At 46.6% G+C, this 23558-nt stretch overlaps 1 protein-coding gene across 2 annotated transcripts in view; it reads right to left on the bottom strand.

Annotated features, from left to right (window-relative positions):
• Positions 1–15267, bottom strand: part of Gsdme (gasdermin E) — a 62606-nt gene extending 47339 nt beyond the window's left edge. For both annotated transcript variants that reach the window (XM_041640550.1, XM_041640551.1), the window contains exons 1-2: positions 14989–15267; positions 4332–4561 (exon numbers count right to left, since the gene is read on the bottom strand). In XM_041640550.1, the coding sequence (XP_041496484.1) occupies positions 4332–4542 (211 nt within the window). In that variant the 5' untranslated portion in view covers positions 4543–4561; positions 14989–15267. The remainder of the gene's footprint in view (positions 1–4331; positions 4562–14988) is intronic.
• Positions 15268–23558: the final 8291 nt, after the last annotated feature.

The raw sequence follows: 23558 nt of genomic DNA, 5'->3' as shown, positions 1-23558 counted from the left end.
AAGTTCCATTCTAAATATGGGCGGCACCATTCCGTGGGCTGCCGTCGGACAGGGCTACACGGACAGGGCAGGATGTAGTGAGCTGCTGTGGACAGGACATGACCCATTCCCTCTTTCAGACCTTTCTCGCCATGACGGACTGCACCCTCAAAATGTGAGCCGAAATAAGCTCTCCCTTAGGTTGTTCTGGTCAGGATTTTTTTGTCCCTGTAAGTATCGAAAGTAACTAAGATGGCCGCCAGCTGGGGTAAAGACTGGAAGGGGATGAAAATGGAGAGTGATGGGTGATATCCGTGCCTGCTCTACTGCTGCAGACCCCAGAGGAGCAACAGCATGGCAGATCCTCCTGGCCAGTCCTTGGACATCCTTCCTTCCCACCACCCATCCTAAAGACCAATTCCCCGGTCCTCCTTAACATCTCCCAGCAAATGTAATGTTTACGTTATATCTGAGCTCTAGCCAGACATTCAGGTCCTTACCATGTTAGTCACTAGGCATACCCAACCCCCTCAGCCACCTCCCAAAGCACACAAAGCCCCAGACTCGCTTGCTTTCCATCCTGGTTTTCCATACTTTCAGGAACACTACAGTACCGCCTAGCATTCCATTGTCAATCAAGTCAGCTGGGAATATAGCCTTGTTCCTCACTGACCATCAAATGACCTACCACCAAGCTATGACCACATGCAAGTGAGGGCCATCAGGGTGCCTTCAGGGCCCACCCTCTGCTCAGAACCCTCATGTGAACTACCAGCCTTGGGTTTGGGGTTTGATTTTTTTTTTTTTGTCTCCACTCCCTTCCCCCACCCCCGCTTTCTCTTTTCTCTCTTGGGTGCTCAGTATTGGATCCAGGGTTTCATATATAGTAGTCATATATTCTACTACAAACATATGCCCCCAGGCCACTGTCCCCATTTTAATCTGTCAAGATACAACTGCAAAAACTTCAGCATCAGTCACCACTATTTGGTGAGGATACAGAAGAACCGTAGTGGGCATCACCTCCTGTCTTTTCACATCCTTCTCCCAAATCTCTCCTAGGCTCCAGACTGATCCTCAGAAGGAATTCTAAACTATCCGAGCCTGACAGACTCCCTTCTACTCACCTCCACAAACAGGGACTGTGTGACAGGAACCAGAGCCCAAAGGCCCCTGCCTAGTGACCTACTTCTGCCAGCTAGTCCCACCTCCTATGGCCTTACTGCTCTCAGAATAGCACTATAAGCTGGAGACCAAGCATTCAAAACATTAGACTAGGGGGTACATGTTTATATTCAAAATGTAGCAGTCCCCAGAACTGGTCACACGGCAAACAGGGAGAAATCGAGAATAAATACATGGAATGTCACCCTAGACACACATGTAAAAAAGATGTCACTTATACACAGTTCTTTATCAAGTTGTAACCTGAAAGAAGGAAACATTGGGCTCTCAGGGAGCCATCCCCATTCAATCACCACCCTCCTCCTCCCTGTCCTCAGCAACACCAGTGCCAGTGTTGAGGCAACAATGATAAAGCACCCTGAATCTGCTCGTCCCAGCAAGGACTCCAATAGGACTCAGGAGCCAGCCTCAGCTCTGACCTCGGATGGTGACCATATTCAGGAATCCCTTATCTGTGGTGACAAGCGACATCACCAGTCTCACTGAAGTCTGCACGATCTTTCAACATACCACCAAGTTATCATTTCAGCACCACAGAGAGAAATTCCAGGACTCAACAGCCCTTGGTGCATTTTATGATGTTTTCCCTCTCGTGCCAAAAAATACGTCGCTATTTTGCTACTCAAAAGAGGTTCTACCATCAAGAACATAAACCTGGGGGCAGAAGGGGAGTGCTGGTGGGTATTGTCAACCTGACAGGCTCTGAAATCTCCCAGAACACGAGCTCCCAAGCATACCAGAGAAGGGTGGTCTAGAGTAGGTCACCTGAGGTGGGGAAAGTCATCCTAAATATGGCAGCACCATTCTATGGGCTGGGGTTCTGGACTGGATGAAAAGGGGACAGCCACTCAAAAGCTAGACTCCACGGCTCCCCGCTTCCTGGCTGTGGATGCAGTGTGACCAGCAGTGTGTCTCAAGTCCCTGTTGCCATGACTTCTTTGCCTAGCACTCCCTGAAACTGTGAGTTAAAATAGACCGTTTCTTTCTTAAGTGCTTCCTGTCAGGTATTTGGTCACAGAAATGAGGAAAGGAGTAGGCGATGACGTGAAGTTCAGATCAGTCCATCCTCCCATTCCGCAGCAGTGCCAGTGACTGGCTGAGGGCAGCATTGATAGAAAGGCTCATCTGGAAGCAAGTATGAAGTCTGCAGACCCAAGTGAGCCACTCTAGCTCCCTTTCCTTTCAGACAGGCAATCGCAAAAGGCTGAAACTTTACTGTGAAGGAGAATTAGACCTGGTTTCATCCAGTAGTCAAGAACTGTTGAGACTGCCTGCCACACATCACCGTGTTTCAGAAAGTTAGCAAGGAGCAGCAAGCTTCAGAAAGTTTCCAACCTCTGGTCCAGGAAACCCGGGAAAGCATGCTAATGCCACTGTTTCAAAAACAAGTGAAAAACCACAAACCAAAATGTCCACTGCAGTCTTAATTATTAAGCACAAACTGGAATAGTTAGTCAAATTAGGTATATATACACAAAAGAATACTATGTGTTTGTTGAGATCGCATCTAAATCTATAGAGGAAACACACATAAAATTAAATAAAAATAAATGAGGAATATATTAAAATCATATACAGGATGTTTTTACTTCTGTTTGTAGAAAGTATTTAGGTTTGGGGCTGGGGAGAAGGATCAGGTGCTCGCTGCACAAGCAGGAGAACCCGAGTTCAGATCTCCAGCACATCCCAGAAAAGTCCAGGCTGTGCTAGCCTGACCCAGGGCTGGGGAGACTCTGCTCATAACAATGAGGTGGAGAGCTACAGAAGACACCTGCTATTGGCTGGCGCTCTCTCTCTCTCTCTCTCTCTCTTTCTCTCTCTCTCTCTCTCTCACACACACACACACATACACACATCCATCACAATTTTTTCCATTATATGCAGTTCAAAAAAAGACCATGACCTAAGTATTCATGGATTTTGACATATAATGCTACATTATAAAGTTTTTTCCTTCATCTCTTTGTATACTTTATAAACATAGCCACGTGTTGCTTAGCAACAGGGTCAAGTTGTCAGAGAAGCATCCTTAGGTGATTTCATCTCTGTTGAGACATCATAGAGTGCTCTTATCACGAGAGTGCAGAGATCACTAGCTGCTGTAATCTTAAGGAATCCCAGCGTTAGCACAGCTATCATGGACTAAAGGTTACATGGCAAGGACTAGACGAGGGTGCCGTGAACAATCCTCTGTGCTCTCTGTCTACACCAGCTCTCCAGCCTGCCATCAGTCCCTCTTCCTTCTCTGTTGCATAGCTCTACAAACTGATTAGAGGACCAGGTGGGGCTGAAGAGATGGCTCAGCCAGTAAAAACACTCCCCACCCAAACACAAGGACCTGAGATCAAATCCCTGGAACCTATAAACATATACATAGTGTGCCTGCAGTGAGCTGGGAACCAGAGAGTGAATCCCCAGGAGCTCTTGGGCCACACACCACATCAATTGGTGTACACGGTGGCAGAATGGCTGGTCTCAAACAAGGGGGATAAGGACTGATACCCAAGACTGTCCTCTGATCTCCACTGGTCACATTGGCTCTGGATCTATCTGTCTGTCTGCCTCTCCCTCTCTCCCCTCACACACACACACACACACACACACACACACACACACACACACGGCAGCAGGAGGGGCAGTACCAGCCCAGGCGCCCCTTCCCTTGGGGCCACTGAAAAGTAAACCACAGGGTCTTAGTTTGTAGGCAGGGGACTTCACCAGCTGCCACAATAAAGGCTGAGCCAATCTCTTTAGCAGGCCCTCTATAGCCACTTTTGAACCAGAGTGGGAGACTGCCCTGCTCCCCTCAGAATCATTATGCAAGAAACAGAACTTTTCATGCCCCTCTGATCGGTTAACAGCATATTGTCTCGACACTAAACCTAATTTCATATAGGGGAGCCATCCCACTTATGCCGAGTGGCTTTAACATTTATGATGGGCACAAGGAACTTTTAGACCCAAACTGACTATCACTTTCACAACACTAGGGCATAACATTCCATTTCGGGTGTGCGTAATTGTGCTCAATAAGAAAAAATATCCTTTTACACCAGAGAGCCAAGGAAAAGGAAGAACCCAGTATAAGACAGCACGTCCATTCCAGACGCCTAGAGGAGCCCTTCCTGTTTGGGGAGTAGACGCTGAATCGTCATAGGGAAACATACCTGGACTGAGACATTGCCCCTCTGTGAGAACATCTCCCAGGGTGACAGACAAAAACTGGTACTTGGGTCTCTGCCAGCACCAGTACCGTTTCTTCTTGGTCACCAGACCCAGGAGCTGCAGCTTGTCACAGTCATTCAAGTGTGAGACGGAGATTAGGTCTCCTCCGTCGTCAACTTCTTTAAGGAAATTCCGAGTCGCTTTAGCGAACATTCTCTCAGGTTCAGGTTACCTAAAAAATATGTTAGCAAAGAGTCAAATATGGAGTTATTTTGTGTCATTTTTTTCCTAAAATTATATTTCTCTATAGCTATTATAGCTAGTATGAAAGAGTGTAACCTCTCTGAGAAACTATCTATTGCGAGTTCAGTTGAGGATAATTCAATCAAATTGAAAAAGGGGGAAATCTCAGAGATATTGGAAAATAATGTGTTTTAGTCAGGATAGGCTAGGTTATACTTCCAAAAACAAGCAACCCTGAAATCCCAATGGCTTACAGCCCTGGGGGATGCGATCCCTTTGGGGTCGAATGACCCTTTCACTGGGGTCATTGAAGACCATCAGCAAACACGAGCATTTACATGATAATTTATAGTAGCAAAATTGTAGTTATGAAGTAGTAATGAAAATAGCTTCATGGCTGGGGGTCACCACAACACGAGGAGCTGTATTAAAGGGTCATAGCACTAAAAAGGTTGAGAACCGACAGCTTACAGCTATAAAAGTCTATTTGTTAAGCTGGGCTTGGTGGTTCACATCCATAATCCTATGGGGCAGAGGCGGGAGAGTTAACACAACTCTTGGGCAGCTTTGTCCGCATAGTGGGCTCCAGGCCTAGAGCCCATCCCAGACAGGAATTACTTGTTGCTTATACTGCAGGTCAATAAAGATGGAACAGGAAAGGTCTAGGTCTTTTTTTTTTTTTTTGGAGAGGGTTTTTTGTTTGTTGTGTGTGTGTGTGTGTGTGTGTGTGTGTGTGTGTGCATGCGTGTGTGTATATGTTTCGAGACAGGGTCTCATTTTTTTTTTTTAGCTTATGATGGCCTAGAACTCATTACATAGCACAGGCTGGCCTTGAACTCTAAACAATCTTCCTGCCTCGGCCTCCCAAACACTGGTGTTACAGGAGTAAGTCACCGGCACCCGACTGAGAGTTTTCTTTGTTTTGGACAGAGGATTAAAGGAGAAACCATCATCCTGAACATTATAAACCATTATACAAGATAAAAGAGAGTTCTAGAAGGCCTCACATTAGCAATTAAACACTCTGGCACAAAGGTACCCACGGCTTGTTTGCTTAGAATGTGTCAAAATGCAGCTTTAACCAACCTTGAGAGTTGAGAAAGCAACCCTACCAAGAACCCACAAGGCACAGACCTAGGAATATTTGTTGTCGTAATGACTTCCAAACATTGAATAACAACAGATTGGAGATATTAAAAAATAATTGCATTGTATTGAACATGTGCAGACTTCCCCTCCAAACAATGCTGTAAAAAGCAAAAGACCAATTGTATAAACAATATACAGGTGACAACTATACCAGATGCCATGTGTGGGCGGTACGCAAACGGCACCGTGTTGTAGGAGGAGGGCTGGCTAAGGAAGGTGGTCCCACATTGCCAAGTCTGGCACAGCTTGGTCCTGGAAACCTGCCTCAGTCATTGAGGAAATGGATAGACACACAGACACATGTACAGAAAATCTGGGATCAGGTGGGCTCTGCTCTCTGGTGGAGCAGCGCCTTCTACAAGAGCAATCTGAAAACTCGGAATAGTTATTTTATATATCTGAAATTCAAATCAAGGGGCCTGCTGCATTGTTTACAGCTGAACAAGAAGATGGGTTTCGGCAGTCTTGGGCAGGAGGGCTCAGGAGGGAAGCAGTCTCGGGCTATGGTCATCTGGGAGGAGGAAGCTGTGGTTGCTAGCCTTCGCACACACTGCCAGCTTTTGCACTTGGCAGAAGAGGGCTTTGCCATTTCCCTCTGAGCCTCAGAGGCTTTTCCCTCCCCATAGGTCTGAGGCATCAGGGTCTTTGATGTGGTTGTGCCCAAGTCAACAATACACACACATTGAGAACGTCATCCTCTCCTTAGACATTCATTTAGGGCTTCCTCCATTTCCCTTCAGTGGTGCTTAGGGGCCACCGCAGTTCTGCAAAAAGTCAGATAAATTTTTCTCTACCTTGTGTGATCTTCCCGGCTCAAAAATAAATACTAGATAGTTATAAATGTTTAACCCAGAAATAAAAGTATCGTTACACTTCAGCTGGAGGGGAAAGGAACCCCAGGATATAAAGGGGAAGTAGCATGTTCAGTGGAGTATAGGCTAGTGAGTGGGCTGACTTTCTGGAGGAATGCCCCCAGTCACACCAACCTCACACCGGCACCAGAGAAAATTAGTAGTAAGCCGAGTTTCTTCGAAGAAAATAAAACCGTAACAATGGTAGGAGGTGCAGAGAAATATTTTCGTGATGGTGGGATAAAAGGGCATTTATAAAGGCAAATTGCAATCTGAGAGTTTGCAGTGTTTATGACAAGAGTATTATTTAAAACAACTCTTAGAACAAGATCTCCTGAATAAATTGGGAGCATGGGGACCTTGGGGGAGGGTTAGAGGGGGGAGGGCAGAGGCAGGGAGGGGGAGCAGAGAAAAATGTAGAGCTCAATAAAAATCAATTTAAAAAAAAGAAAAAAAAAACAACTCTTAGAGGCCAGAGAGATGGCTCGTTGTTTAAAAGTACCCCCTTGGAGGTTTCTAGCACCCCTTGGAGGCTCACCCTTGTCAGGAAATTCCAGTTCAAAGGAGCCTGATAGCTTGTGACCTCCTTACATACTGCACAGACCTGACCCACAGACGTACTGTGCAAACTCAGCATCACTATATAAAATAAAAATAAATACACACTAAAAATAAACTTTAAAAAAATTAAGTACTTGAGTAGAAGAAACACCCAAAACTCTTATTAGTTACAACACATAAATTGAACATATATATATTTCAAGTCACATATTTCATATTTAATACCACACAAAAACAAACTGAAATAACACTTTTATATAACACTTGATAATTTTATTTTTGTTTCTTTGATTTTATTTGGGATCTTTTGAAGTTGGGCATGTAACATCCTAGGTTAGCCTCAAACTCATAATCCTGGGACTCATCCTCCCTAGTACAGTGATTCCCACTGTGTGCCATCATGACCAGCTGAAATGGCTTCTTAAGACTAACTACAAACAAGTATAAATGTCAACTGGACAAGAACTAGTGTCTGTCTGTATTCTTGCCCTGGACCTTGGCCAATCACTCGGTCCCACAGCACTCCTGGAGTTTAAGGGCTGGGTGTGGTCCCGGACATTACCCTGTCTGACTCACTTTCCTCAGCGCGCATCTCCTCTGGGGTTTCAGAAACATCTCCCTCCCCTACTTGTTCTCCTCAGCACCTTCTCCTTGGTTCCTATGAAGCAGTGGCTGCTTCTGCCTGTTCTTGTATATCCCAGAGTAAAAATAAACATTCGAAGAGAAGCAAAGTTCCTGTCTGAAGAACGGGCTGCGCACGCTATGACTAAGGAGCTTTCCTTCAATGGAGCATTCATTATTCATTTGTTATTCAATAAATTCAAGCTGTTAATGGAGTCATTCATTAAGAATTTTTGCATACACACTAGGTTCTGGGTTGAAGCACTCAAAAAACCATTAGGTTGATGCTGGGTTTGGTGACTCATGCCTAGAATCCAAGCACTCGAGTAAGCCAGGAAGACAGTTGTGAGTTCTAGACCAGTAGGCTAGAGAGACCACACACACACACACACACACACACACACACACACACACCACTTTATGGTAACTGTTGGTAGATCATGGTGGAGAGTGAGCAACAAAAAATCCTGTCCATTCAAGAGGACAAGGGCCCCACTGTGCTAGTGGCATCTAGGTTGCACTTTGTAGCCAAGGAGAATCAGCAAGGATAAGTCAGTCTGTAGTGACAGAGAAGCATTTACAGAAGCAGGGGTAAGGGAAACCGGGAAAGGAAGGCAGGCTGTGGGCATGTGTCTGGTGTCTATGCCGATGCTCTGCAGCCACCTCACTGAAGGACTGAGGATACTTACTAAGCTTTGTGATTGACCAGCATTGAAAGACAGGGTTCCAGAATGGGGAAATGACAGGAGCAGCCTGACAAGGTCCCTGGACCAGAGACTGAAGGTCCATATACCACTGCGGGAGTGTCTGATGAGCAAGAGCTACGAAAGGGCGTGACCAGAGAGCAAAGGTGATCAGCACAGCCACTTAGGTCTTCTAAAAAAAAAAAAAAAAAAAAAGTGGGGCAGGAGCAGGTAAAGGTGCTTGCTGCCAAATCCAATGACCTGAGTTTGATCCCAAGATCCACAGAGCGGAAGGAGGGAACTGACACCTGCATGTTTTTTCTCTTCTTGTCTTCACAGCACACACACACACACACACACACACACACACACACATACACACACACACACACACACACACAAATACATAAATGTAAGCAGGGAGTGGGTAGGAGAGAAACAGGCTAGAAAGAGAGGCAAGCCTGTGACGCCCTAAACTCAGTATCCTCCAGCAGAAAGATGCAGGTTTGATGGATTCCCTCGAACTCTGGTTGGCTGCCCAGTGATGATGGGAGACCCACTAGGATGCCCTCCAGACGGTCCAGGCAGGTGGCAGGTGATGAAATAGCTCAGCCAGTTACCAAGAGAGGGATTCAGGAAATTGAGGGCAGCAACTGCCACAACTGTCTGAGGGACAAGGCGCAGGATTTGTAACTTTGAACAAAACTGGGCCTCCCTTTTGGTGCGTGAAGACTCCTCAGGATGGTAGAGCAGGCTGTTTAAGTTCGCCCTTGCTGTTGGGATCATACTGTTTATAGGCTCTAGATTCTTTTCTGAGGCAAGCAGAATGGGAGTTCACAAACCCATCTTCACATCAAAAGGGCTTCTATGGCAGTGATGTCAAGCTCGCTGTTGATAACAACAACAGCAACAATAACAACAGCAGCAGCAACAACAATAACAACAACAAAATGGAGTCCAGGGGCTGCGCCCCAGAGGGACCAGAGGGTGAAGAAAGGGCGCTTTAACTTCATTTTTAGTGGGACTTTTTTGTTTCATCTAACACCAAACCTGGCCAATTGCCTTCTTGACAGAGTAAGTTGCTGAGGGAGTTATTGGGAGCCGGTTGCTCTGAGGGTTTCTCTTAGACTCAGGCTTGGCCACTCACAGGATTTTGTGAAGATGGTCTCCTGGAGAAGCTAAGGCTAACACTTTCTTTTCTGTTACGTGTGGGTATAATTTACAAGGCACCAAAATCTACACTCCCCAAAATGCTGAACACTCTGAACCATGTAAAACATTCCTGACCATGCTCTCATCCCATTTGCCCTTTACGACCCTTTGCCCACCATTATCTCTATGTTTCCTTATAGAAACAAATTTAAAAGTCTGTGGACCCCTCCACACGCGTTCTTCTAATATAGTGATATAATCTATAGACTGTGTCACATGAGCACCTTCTGACTTATAGTTGCTTACCACTCCTTTCCTGACTGTATTGCTGCTTGTAGGCCCTGTCGTATATGGGTCATCACTTGTGTTTTTTCCTGCTATTTTAAAATTACTGCCACCCACATGTGGTGGCTCAATATTGTAATCCCAGTACTATGAAGGCTAAAATGGGAGGATTGTCACGAGTTTGAGGTTAGCCTGGACTAATAGTGAGTTCCAGGCCAGTCTAGACTATAGAGAAACTGTATTAAAAGGCAAATAACCAAACAAGATACCACTAAATATTCCTTCATAGACAGATGACTGGATCGGGAGGTTAGAGACCTAGGAAAGAAATTGCTCGTCAATGGGTAGGTACCCTTGTGACTCTGGACCTTCTTTCCTTCTGCAGTCCAAGTAACAATGCACCTGCTTTACAGAGGCCTGCTAAGATGTTACCGTGTCTGTATTAGCAATGATAGCCTCAAACTTTAGAATCTTTGTCTGTCCTGGAGGTGAGAAATTGAATCTCAGTATAGATATAGTTTGCATTATCTCAATACAAAGGAAAGCGAAGATCTGTTATTTTGTTACCAGCCTTTAAAAACATTTCTCTCTTTTATTAAAAAGCTGTTGGCTTTTCTATTGTTTGCTTTTTAGTTTATGTGTATGGGTATTTTCCCTGCATGACTGTGCACCATGTTTGTACCCAGCAAGGCTAGAAGATGGAGTTGGGTCCCCTAGAACTGTAGTTACCAAAGGTTCTGAGCAGCTATGTGGGTACTGGAGCTGGAACCTAGGTCCTTTAGAAGGGCAACCAGTGTTCTTATCCCCTGAGCTACCTTTCTAGGCAGTTGTTTTCTTTACATCTAGGATTTTTTGTTTGATTTCATTATTGTAGTTTTTAAATATTATTTTATTTTTAAATGAGATGTGTTTGCATGTGCTTGTTTGTACACCATGTGAGTACAGAAGGCCTTGGAAACCATGACAAGCCTTCAGCTTCCCTGAAGCGGGAGCCTCAGGCATCTGTGAGTCTGCTGGTGTGGGGCCTCAGAACCAACCCAGGTCTTATGGAAGAACACTGGGCACTCTTAACCACTGAGCCATCTCTCTAGCTTGCTGTGAAACAGGGTCTCACACTGAAACCCACCTTGGCTTGGAACATGCCACAGACTCCCAGCAATCCTCTTGCCTCTGCCCCTCCAGAGCTGACATCACCGGCAGGAGCTACCACGACCAGTTACGGGAGTTTTGTTGTTGTTCTTAATGATTTTGAGACAGGGTCTCAATATGTTCAGCAGACTGGCCCCAAATTCACCATCCTCATGGCTCCGCCTCCCAAATGTTGAGACTACAGGTGTGTGTCATCATGCCTAGCATGAAAACTTTCACTATAAACAGAGGCATCAGCCAAAATACAGACTAGAAATTTAACACGCTCAAGTTTATTTCGTGCCATTAGGTGGTACCACATTGCCACCATCATCTCAGTCACCTGAGGTAGCTGACTAGTCAACAAAGATCTCACATGCCCAGGTGTTCATAAGCAAAGGAAACTGTGGGGCTCGGCCACTTTGTGGGCTGCATATCAGGTAGTTACATTATGACTCATAACAGTAGCAAAATTAGAGTTATGAAGTAGTGACAAAAATAATTCTATGGTTGGGGTCACCACAACATGAGGAACTGTGTTAAAGGGTCCCAGCATTAGGAAGTGTTTACCTTGAAATTCGCCAAGAAAAAATAGTTCTACTGTTTTGGCTAAATTTAAGCAAACTTTTTTTTTTTTTTTAAAAAAAGATTTTTATTTAGTATGTATACAGTGTTCTGTCTGCATATATGCCTACTCACCAGAGAGGGCACCAGATCTCATTACAGATGGTTGTGAGCCATCATGTGGTTGCTGGGAATTGAACTCAGGACCTCAGGAATAGCAGTCAGCGCTCTTAACCTCTGAGCCATCTCTCCAGCCCCTAAGCAAGCTTTTATTAAAATTTTAAATGCCGACCAAGATGGAACTTGGTCAGGACCATCACCTGGAAACGTTCCAGGTAAGTGGCCCCAAGACACATGTTGGTAGAGCTTATATTGTCAAAACCCATAGGCCACTGTCCTTTCCCATGAGGCTTTGATGTTATTTTCTAAAAACTCCAATTCCCAGAATCCCAGAAAGTCACCTGATCCTTGGGCAGCTGGGGCTTACAGGTTAACTTCAGGTCTAACAGAAGTTTGAGAACCACTGATCTAGAACGCGATTCAAGGACACCACATTGCTCAATGCACAGAAACACAGTCAAGTCTCAACTAAAGCCAGACTTTAAATTTAATTTCCCGGAATGCTTCACCTTGGAAGTCCCTGACAGTGGACTCAGGGCCATGCAAATAAAAAGCACTGAGCTGCCAGGTGCGGCGGCTCCTGCACACCTGCCTGGAGCTTAAGAATGATAGTAGCAAACTTTTCTTCACCTGCCTGTCTGGCTGCCCTCCCAGCCAAGGCAGATTAGAGCATAGGCACTCTGCGAATGTGGTTAAGGACAGAGAAGAACTCCTTGGAAAAGAAGAAAGCAAGACAACATTCAGAGTTAGCACAGAATTTGGCCACCTGAGGCCACTGACTCTTGGGAACAAGGAACCTTGAAAGGAACAGCTAAGGTGGCAGTGGTTGCATGAGGAACCACCACCACACCACACCATACCAGTGGGTGTGTTCCAGTGTTGGGCACACTTGGTCTTGCATTTTGGGGGACCCTGTTCTTTCCCACTTCCTACTTAAGCTTCTTTTTCCTTCTCTTCTGTTTCTTGCTTTGTTTTGAGAGAAAACATTTGAGGCTGGCCTTGCACTCTATGGTCTCCTGTCTCTGATTCCCAAAGGTGGAAAGAGGGTTCTTCTTCTGGTCTTTCCACAGAAGTCCTGGAGGTCTTGGGAAGAGACCACAGCATCAAATACAGCAAAAAAAAGGGCAGGGTCAACACGTGTTGGGTTCCTGCTCTCTGCCAGGTGCCGAGCGGGATGCTTTTTGTTTCCTCATTTACTCTCCAAAACAAACTCCCCGAAGCAAACATTTTACACATACTGCAGATGTGGAGACTGAAGTTCACAAATGTTAAGTAATTTTCCGAAGATCTTGACAAACAGACACATGTAAAGCAAGCCCGGTACTATAGCCCGGTACTTCTAAGAGCTGGGCTTCCATTCCCCTGCTGGTCGTGAACAGGGTCATGGGATATCCACATGAACTGAGGCTACTGTGATCACAAATTACGGCAAAAAACATGAACCCTCTGGCACCATGTCCAACTACAGACCAAGCACAAATGCTCTCCCAGCCACGAAAGGGCCAATACCACCTTCCTCTCCATCATGCCTGTGACCGAGGCTACTTCTCGACCAGTCCCAACTGTGGCCTAGGTCTGGCAGGCTTTCCATTTAGCAGTGATTGGTGAAGAGATGCAATCAGAATTGTTTCCCACTTCCAGTCAGCCTCTCCTCCAGAGCAGACTTCCCTCTGAGGTCCCTGGCAAGCCACATTCCCCCTTGCAGCAAGGAGCAATGAAACCCAGCAGGTCCAAACCCCAGTAGCTTTGCCTAGGCGACCTTGGATGTCTGCCCAGAGAATTCGTACTGAGCCAAGAAGCTCTCTTAAGTCCAGAGCAGGTGCTTCTGACCACTCTGCCCTGCTGATCCCTGGTCAGCTTCTTTAATTTAGCTTCATATGGTTCGTTTGGTAAAGACAGCGTTTGTGGAAAGGCCAACGTCAGTTATGGTGGAGACAAAGCTGTTGCCTTGAAAAACAAACGTGTGTGAAATAAACACCTGGTTAGAGGGCAGGTGGTTAAAGCGTGAAAGGCAGCGACGCTCCAGGACAGAGTGGAGGAACATAAAAGACTCTTAGGGACAGAGGGAGACGGGTGTGGTGTCCAGCCTGTAATCTGGGGACTCAGAACTAGAAAGGCTGACCCAGGAGTCCAGCCTGGCCTTCATAGAGAGATGATAGCTTTTTTAAAAAAAAAAATGTCTTAATTACTTTCCAAAGTAAAAGCAGATGTGGTTGGCAGCACACACCTGTAATGCCACCGCCCCACTCAGGGAGAGGCAGCAGGATCACAGTGTTCAAGAGCAGACCAGGTTGCCAGGACTCATAAAGAGGGGACTTCTTGAGCGAGTGTCCAGAGTTCGAAAAGAAGGAGAAAGTCCTGTGGAGAGCATAGAGCATTCTCTCTGAGCAGGCCATCCAGGAGTCCAGACACCTGGGCAAGCTGTCTGGGTCATTTTCTATCTCGGATCTATTCAGGAGTCCGGGCCCAGCAGCTCCTGGAAGCTTTTCTTTGTAAGAAGTACTTGTGGGTGACAGGTGTTGAAGACGATTCATTTTATTGTACATCTAGATGCTGTTCCTCTAACCTTTCAGCTCTTTTCCTTCAACTCCCAACTCAGCCTGGGGCGTGGCAGCTCAGGCCCAGCTGTCGCAACACATCCTTCCCCACTTCTCTCCAGGTCCCATTCAGACTCCCAGTGAGTGGGTAGCTGTTTGACTGTTTTTTGTTCTGGCTCCAGCAAAGCCCTGGAGCTGCTCCAGGTCTTTCCCTGACGGGTGCAGATGAAAAGGACCCCTCCCCAAACCCCCATTCCGGGTTGAGACAAAAGGGTCTCAATGTGGAGGTTGGATTCAGTTACCCCAGGCCAGGCCTAATGGAAGCCTGCCTCTGCTTGCCTTTGGCTTTTCCTCCCGTACATGCACACGCCTGAATCCTAGACACCAGAGATCAGAAGACAAAGGATGGATACGTGAGGATGCGGTCGGGACATGATGAGGTGGGGGTCCCAGAGAGCACCAGCTGCACTTGCCACCTTCCAGGACTACCTGAGTGGCCAGGAGCTTGCTGGGAGGAGGCAAGGATGGGATGGAGACCAGGGCGGAATCGGACCAGGGCAGAACAGAGCAGTCGCCCCTGTTGGAGAGTGGGAAAGAAAGAGCGGGAGACTATCCCCCCAATCGCCGACTTAGGTAGGAAGCAAGAGGGTCCCCAAGGAAAAGGGGCGCTGACAGTTTGCCCCAGGCCGGGACGCCACGAAGGGCGGGGGGTGGGGGGGATAGGAGCACAGGCGGAGCCCACAGCTCGCACCCGCAGTCACTTACCCGCACGCGCGCTGCCGCTCGGTCCTGCACGTGCTCGGTTCCGGCAGGCGCGTTCGCGTTCCTGGGACACACAGGGAGAGGAGTAGGGCGGGCCTGGACCTTTGTTCAGTCTTGCCCCAGGGAGCCTCAGCTGGGCCACGAGCAAGCTAAGAGAGCAAAGAGACCGCGCCGGAGGCGGGGCTGGACCCGGGACTCAGGGACTCTGGCAGAAGAAGCAAAGGAGCTCCAGGCAGCACGGGAGGCTGCTGCTGACAGGACACTGCCTCTCTTCCTCCCGGGGACACCAGGGAGGTGGCCAACTTCCCAGGTCAGCCTTTGGCTGAAGCATCTGCTTCAGAGGAGGGAGGAGGCCTGCTGGCCATAGATGCTTCATCCCCCCCCCCATCCACTCCCCACCCCCTCTACCTTCCCCTCACCCCTCCTTTGAGGCTGCTTCTGGTTCACAGAGCCTGTCATGTAACCGTTGGGGTGTGAGCTAGCACAGTGGCTTTCCAGTTCATCCAGGGAACTCAGTCGTGGGCCTTAGGAACGAGCCCTTGCCCTTGCTTGGAGCTTGGAGCTTGGTGTTGTGAGTACCTACATCCCAGCGAGGTAAGCTCCCTGAAGGAGAACCAAACCTCTGTCACCCACAGGTGCTTGGTAAATCAAGGCAGGGGATTGGAACAGAACGCTGTGTCCTCTGAGCCAATCTATAAGATGTTCTTTCCTGTAAGATGAACAGGTGAAAAGAGAGTCCTCCCCGTGACCCCCATCCCTGGATTTACACTCACAGAGGGTAGAGCCTTTTGTGGCTGCCCCAGTGGGGAAGAGCCCTGCAGGCGGCTACAGAGGCAGACACTCCATTGGTCACCTCACTACAAAGCCTGACCTAACTACTCACACTACTAAGGACCTCAGGGACCCTCTGTAGCTCCTTACATGATTCTCCCTGCATCAACTGCCATCCCTATACTACACTCGTATAACACATAACTCATCCCTAAGTTTTCATCTCACCGAGGACAGTGACATGTTCTGCTTTGTTTGCTGTGTCCAGCTCCAAACTTGAAACTTATTGACTAGTAGATACTCAGGAAATTATGTTGGATAAGAAAATGACTGCTGCCGGGCGGTGGTGGCGCACACCTTTAATCCCAGCACTCGGGAGGCAGAGGCAAGCGGATCTCTGGGAGTTCGAGGCCAGCCTGGTCTACAAGAGCTAGTTCCAGGACAGGCACCAAAGCTACAGAGAAACCCTGTCTCGAAAAACCAAAAAAAAAAAAAAATAATAATAAAAAAAAATAAAATAAAATAAAAATAAAAAAGAAAATGACTGCTGAGATGGCCAGTATGGAAAGGTGACCGCCTCTGAGACTGACCACCTGGCTTCAATCCCCAGAACCCACACAGTGGAAGAACGGACTCCTACAAGTTACAGTCTGACCTTCACACGGGCGCTGATACCTGCACATGTGCCCAGACATGTGTATTAGATGTGAGTGTGTGAGTGAGTGTGTGTGTGTGTGTGTGTGTGTGAGAGAGAGAGAGAGAGAGAGAGAGAGAGAGAGAGAGAGGAGAGAGAGAGAGAGAGAGAAACACGGATGAACTGTCTTAATTGTTCCTCAAATGGGGCATATGGGGATTATGGGGTTGTCTTCATGGATTACCCAGTCTCAAGATCTTCTTTCCAGAAACTTAAGCCATGTAAGAGGATGAAGACTTATCGGTGCCCATGGCCTCCTAACCTGAGCAGTTAAGCTTCAGAGCGTCCTCACAACCATTTGGGGGCCCATCCTGAAGGGCCCGGTTCTGTTCAGCCAGCTCCGTACATGTAATTGATATGCATGAGGAAGGTGTAGACGGCAGATCCTGGATGAGTAAGGAAGAACTGCCAGAGGTGTCCCTCTGGTCCTGTATTTTGCCAACGTGGCTAGGTATGGAAAGGAAACAGAAGTCATTATTCTAGTCTGGTCAAGGGAGTTTTCAAATCTGTTATTGCTCCTTTGGTTTCGTATAATCAGACAGTGATGTTATGGCTTCAATGTGTTCCCCATAGTCTAAGTGCACGTATATTGTTGAGAGAGGGCACTGATAAGAGATGCTTAGGACATGAAGGCTCTACCCTCAAGATATAAGGGAGTAGCTTGATTACCATTGAAACTGGTTCTCAAAGGAGCTTGAAACCCCCTTTCCAACGCCACCTGCCCCCTCTCTTTCCTTTCCTTCTACCTTGTTTTGGGATGACTGCAAAAGAGGGTTAATTGACACAACTTGACCGTGGACTTCTTAACCTCCGGAGCTGTAAGAAATAAAATCTGGGTTCTTTATAATTAACCCGGTCTCAGGAATTCTGTTCTAGCCTCACAAATACAAGTAAGAGACTTGTCAAGGTAATTGTTAACCCAACTATTTCCCCATGGCCCGGGGCACCAACCTTTGAGCAGCTCTCATGACAGCGTTCAAGCGGTCCCCACCCTGATGGCTCATCCTCTCACTAGGTCACCACTTAAGACTGAGCTACAGGAGCTTCTGAAGCAATGGTTACTCCGTGCCTTCACATTTCCCCCTCTTTCTACCCTGTGCAGTGGCTTGTCATTAAATACCAGAGGGGGCACAGGGACTAATGTGGAAATGGCCCTTTCTAGGCGCTGACTCTAGGTGTGGTTGTGAGTACTTTACATGGAAAGACAACCTTATCTTAACACTCATAACCTCTTTGGGGTTCAAGTTAAACAAGGGGATTGAGACAAACCAGAAAGTGATGGGGAAGAGTTTAATTCAGGCACAGCATACAGAACGTGGGTCCTGGGAACCGAACTCTGGTCTTCTGCAATAACTCTGAACCTAGACCATATCTCCAGCCCCATATTTTAATTTTTTCATCACACCTGTATTCCTTGTTATTGCTAAATAGAATATTTTAAAGATTTCAGATGTAACAATCAAAACAAAATAGGATTCTAATTTCAGACCCTCATCAGTATGTTCCATTAGGAAGAAGGGGTGTGGGAACACTCCCTGGAGATAAGTTGGGTTGCTTATTGTTGGCAAATACTTGCTTCTCAGAAGATTCGTCACATAACTGTTTCCAGTTGCAGATCTTGCTCAATGCTCTGCTATTCACTGTGTGTTCCCTGCTCTACCCCACAGTAAGCTCATGTCTCAGTTATCAATGGCTTCATGACAAGCTGGTCCTAAACTGTAGCTTAAATCATTTTCTTATCCCTCCCAGTTTTGCAGGCTGGGACTTGGGGCAGGGCAGCTATACAACCGTTCAGTTCCATGTGACACTAACTGAGGTCCCTCTAAGGACTTTAACCGCTGATGGCCAATGGCTTGGTCTGAAGGTATAGGAGAGCTTCACCGATATGTACTCCCTTCAGGCTGCAGCAGCAAAATACTATGGACCTCTTGGCTTATAAGCAGCAGAAGTTGTTTCTCACAGTTTGGGGTAGTCTGATGTGGAAGGGTCTTCTGTTTTGAGTTGATTTCATTGGTTAATAAAGAAACTGCCTTGGCCCTTGATAGGACAGAAAATTAGGTAGGCGGAGTAAACAGAACAGAATGCTGGAAAGAAGGGAAGTTAGGCAGATGCCATGCCGCTCCTCTCCAGGGCAGACGCGATGAAGCTCCGGCCTAAGATGGACATAGGCTAGAATCTTTCCCGGTAAGCTACTGCCTCGTGATGCTACACAGATTATTAGAAATGGGTTAGTTGAGATGTGAGAGTTAGCCAAGAAGAGGCTAGATTTAATGGGCCAGGCAGTGTTTAAAAGAATACAGTCTCTGTGTAATTATTTTGGGGCATAAGCTAACCAGGTGGCCAGGAGCCAGGCGGCAGGAATGCAACCCACAGCTCTTGCTACAGGAGTCTACCACCGAGGGACTGGCAGGTTCCGGGCCGACTAAGAACACTGCATGGTTCTTAGATGGGCTGTCACATGTAGAAAGTAGCACTGTTGGGTAGACTCGCCTCTCAAACCTCCACCTCCTCATGCTATCACAGGCTGATTAATCTTAGGCATGTGAATGCATGTGGATTTTGGAGGAATACAATTAATTTACATTCTGCCTCTCCATTAGGGATATTGCAATGACCTTCCATAAAGTTTCAGCTTTTGTTTACTTTAAACACACAAGGAAAATTCCTGTTTTTAACTTTTGTTCAAGTGTAAACAAATATCAGCACCGAAGAAACTTGTATTGAAGACCAGTAGTCATCCAGCAGATGTTGGATTTACAGAAACGTTCCAAAAAATATAACTCAGAGCCATGCAAACTTCCCTTGCCCTATTATTATTAGCAGTAGTTGTGTTCCACACTGAAGTTGTCTATATCCAGCACTTATGATTTAGGAAGGCCAGGTCCACCCCACACAGCATCTTGTTAATGAGTGGTTGTTATGGATGTACCACAGGCTTTTGGGGAGACTAAAGATCCCCTATGCCATTTCAATTCCTAGTTAGAATTTCTACAACAAAAGCAGATTAACAAGAGAAAAAAACACACAAATGCATTAGCGTGCAGCACACTATTTATAAAATTTAAATATAAAAAGTGTATTTGTGTGTGCCATATATATATGTACATATATATACATAATACATACATACATACACACACACACACACACACACACACACACATATATATATATAGCTGGTGCATGAATGTGAAAATGCACACAATCACAGGGGAGCATGAAGAGGTCAGAGGAGGACACGAAGAATCTTCCTCTATCACTTTCTGCCTCACTAGTCTAAGAGAGAATCTCTCACTGAGCCAGAAGTTTTAGCTGGCTGACCAGCAGGCTCCTGGGATCTGTTCCTCTCTGTTCCCTGATGTTGGGTTTATAGTCACCCAGAGTCACAGACATCTTTTTATGAGTATGCTTGAGATTCAAATTCATGTCCTCATGCTTGAATAGCCAGCACTTACCTACTGGGCCATTTCCTTGGCCTCTGGTATAGCATCTTCAACAAAGAATAAGTCAGGAGAGAGAAGAACCAAGGCAGACCATGGTAGGCTTCCATGGTAAAGTCCTTAAAGGCCAATTGCAATAGAAAAAGCAATTTGGCAAGGAAAGCATGTTGGGGAGACCAAGTATACGCAGGTTTGCTTTCAGGTGTCTTCTTGCCAGCTCTGGGCTATGAGTCTAGAATAGTCAATGCTAGAGAAGAACGCATATGTCCCCATTAGTTAGAAAACCAGAAATAGGTGAGTTGCCTCTGTTGCTGCTTGACTGCCCTTAGTTCAAAAGTAACTATTATGACGTATTTTGGCATATTTTGACATGGCATCCCCTAATCTCCTTTAATGCCAAGCAGTATAGTAGCACTGAGGACATGAGGGTGAACATGGGGACACGGGCTTGGCCCTCCATGTTCACAGAGCTTTGCAGTCTAAGGAGTAGGGCAGGTACGGTGCCCGGGGAACTCCAGGCTATGGGGTGTAGTGCATGGAAGAACAAAGGTAACTGCTCATGAAAAGTATATTAGGGTATGATAACAGCAAAATAAACCCCTACATCATAAAGACTCAAGTGCATGGTAGCTCATGATTTGCTCAGGGAATAACCTCAAGAAGGTGGGGTGGGGGAGGGTAGTTCTTCAGACGCTGGCCTATTGAAGGTAGGTGGGCTCTGACAAGGGAAGCTGCAAGGGGCATTGAGGGAGTACCTGTCAGCTCCCTGCCCCCCATGAGAGATGGATATGAGATTGGCCCTTTTGTTATTTACAGAGGCCAGCAGCGAGGATCACAGTCCCGAATAACCCCAGAGGGTGAAAAGACCAGGTGTAGGCACACGCCTTTAATTCGAGAATTTAGGATGAAAAGGCAGGTGGATCTTTGAAAATCAGAGGCCAGCCTGATCCACACAGTGAGTTCCAGCCAGCCAGGGCTGTATATAGGAAGACCTTGTCTCAAATTTTTATTTATTTGTTTACTTCCTTGCTTACTTATTAGTCTGTGAACCCAATAAAAAGACAGCAGCAAACTCGGTTACGAAATGCCTTGGAGGGCAAAGAAGCCTCAGCCACCTCTGCTTTCATGGGAACCCCATTTAGGGCAGCCCAGTCAGCTGGGCTGATTTCAGTTAAAGAATACATCTTCAACTTGTATAAATTGTCTGTTTTCTAAAAAGACTGATGTTTTCTTCTCTGCCTGGTAAAAGGATAGCTAAGAATGTGGAGAGACACTGGCGCTCTTGTAGGCAAGGGGGTGGCGTTTTCATCTAGAACAAGTTATGACCAATAAAGCTCCCTAGCCAGGTTATAATTGGAGGGGGACAGAGGGAATTGTGTAAAAGTCATTGCTTGGTAAAGTCCCTAAGAAGGCCAATTGCAATAGAAAAAGCAATTTGGCAAGGAAAAATTATTCTGGCATCTTACTCCATCCTGATTGCTTTATAAACGCACCAGTTAGCTATGTCTGTTCATGCAGACAACGGAAGAGGTAATACTTCCGGGAGCTGGAGGTAACACTTCCGGGAGTGCACGAAGAGGAATTTTTGTTGTTCATTTGTTTGTTGATTTTCTTCACTGATGGTAGATGGGGACCAATTTTTTTCTACTACCACACATTGAATCTTCAAGCTCCTCTCTCTCCTCAAGGGGTGTACATGTAAGTTCTCAGTGAGCCCAGTTTGTCTGCAGACTGTAGGCAGCCAGCAGGAAGTGGGCCGTCAGGAACTTCTGCTTTCGAGTGGTTTTGCTCTCCACCTTCAATGGCCAACTTCCTCACACCGGAGATAAGGAAAGCCCCAGTGTCCTCAAAAGCAGACACCGGAGCAGGAGGCTGACTGAGAGGAGGAGGCTAGGTTGTGTGAGCCCCATCTCTGCCTGTTCTCTGTCTCCACGCCTCAAGCCCTGGTCTCCTCATCCATAGAGATGATGACACCCAACTCCCAGGGTCACTGGGGCTCCATTGCTGGGCACTTACTGGGATCCTGATAAGTAGTTACTCTGGTTATTCATGTCCATGCCCTGGATTTTCATTCAGTTTTGCAAACAGCATTGAGGACTCTGTGGGACACTGGAACAGAGCCAGGTCAGCAGCCCCAACACACCTACCACTGCTACAGGGTTGGCTGGCTGCAAGGGCCGAGAAAAGAACCCAGTCTTTATCAGGGAAGGAATAGCTGTGGATAAAGGGGCTTCAGTGTTCCACAAAGACCAGCCTTAGGTCTAGACCTTTCTCACAAGGCAAGAAGGCAGGCTAAAAATCTTTCTCATCTCTTCCTTCTCAACCCAAAGCCCACCCCTCAGACAATGTTCCCTCCAGGAACTAGAAATAGTCGAGACGTAAAGATTCTCTAGAGAAGTCATACTGCAACACTTACAGTAAGACATCAGTGTTGGGCTAGGGGGGTAGCTCAGTTGGTACAGTGCTTGGGTGGCATGCACAGCTCCTGGGTGTCATCCTCAGCACCAAACAGACAATGTGGGGGTGCAGGCACTTGGGAGGTGGTGGCAAAAGGATCAGGAGTTCAAGGCCAGGCTTGGCTACACATCAAATTAGAGGCTACCTTGGGCTATGTGAAACCCTGCCTCAAAACCCAAACAAGACTCTGAGGAAACGATCCGGTGGTGTGTAAAGTACTTGATCAGCAGATGTGAGGACTGGCATTCAGACCCCCAACACCTACCAGAAGGCTGGACAGAACACAGCTGCCTCCTGAGCCCAGCGCCGGGTTCCCTTGGAGAGGCTGCCCCAATAAATGAAGTGGGATATGATTGAGGAAGACGTTTCATGTCAACCTTTGATCTCCACAGACCCATGCACACCCCCAAGAGTGCACCCCCATGTAAACGCAAGGTCAGCCTGAACTATATAGCAAGTTCCTAGGTTTTAGGGCTAAAGAGGAGACCCTGGCTTAAAAGAACAAAACAGAACAACAAAACAACAGCGACAAAAGCAATGATGGAATCTGGTATAATTGATTCTAGGATTTGAGGATTTGAACTCAGGCCAGAGTCGGTATTTGAACTTTTGACCCCTGCCTGATAGGTATATTTGGATGAGTCAAACATCCAAATACCAACAGTCCCCACCAGCCTTTCACTTTCCAGCTGATTAAGATCTGCCTGTTCAAAACAGGGTCTTCTTTCTCTTTGATTGTTGTACACAGTTATTTTGTTTTTAAGACTGGATCTTCCTGTGGCGCCCAAATTGGACCCCACTTCTGTATATGGCCAAGGCTAGCCCTAGACTCTCGTGTTCTACCTCAGCATACTGAATGGCAGGCCACAAGCCTGCAACACCTTGCCCAGCTCTTCAGTCCTATGGAGTTCTGATAGTGACTCCTAAAACAGTGGGTGTGGTCCAGTCACGTGATTCATTGTCCCATCTTGATATGGAAGTACATTATTTTGATTGGGCTGATAGCACGTTTCTGGCCACAGCAGTCAGGAGGATCAAGAGTTCAAGGCTAGCCTGTACTATAGCAAGATTCTCTCCCCCAAACAAACAAAACAGCAAATACAAAACAAAATACTAGCCAATCAATGTGGTAGACAGACAGACAAAATAAACAAGAATAGGCAACCGAACAACCAAAGAAAATGTTTTTATGAATTCCAGACACTGGGTTT

This window comes from Microtus oregoni, unplaced genomic scaffold, assembly GCF_018167655.1.
Source record: "Microtus oregoni isolate MIOR12 unplaced genomic scaffold, Mior012 000064F_ref0000363, whole genome shotgun sequence".
Taxonomy (NCBI): Eukaryota; Metazoa; Chordata; class Mammalia; order Rodentia; family Cricetidae; genus Microtus; species Microtus oregoni.
The sequence above is the reverse complement of the archived record's forward strand: the minus strand, read 5'-3'. Positions and strand labels throughout refer to the sequence as shown.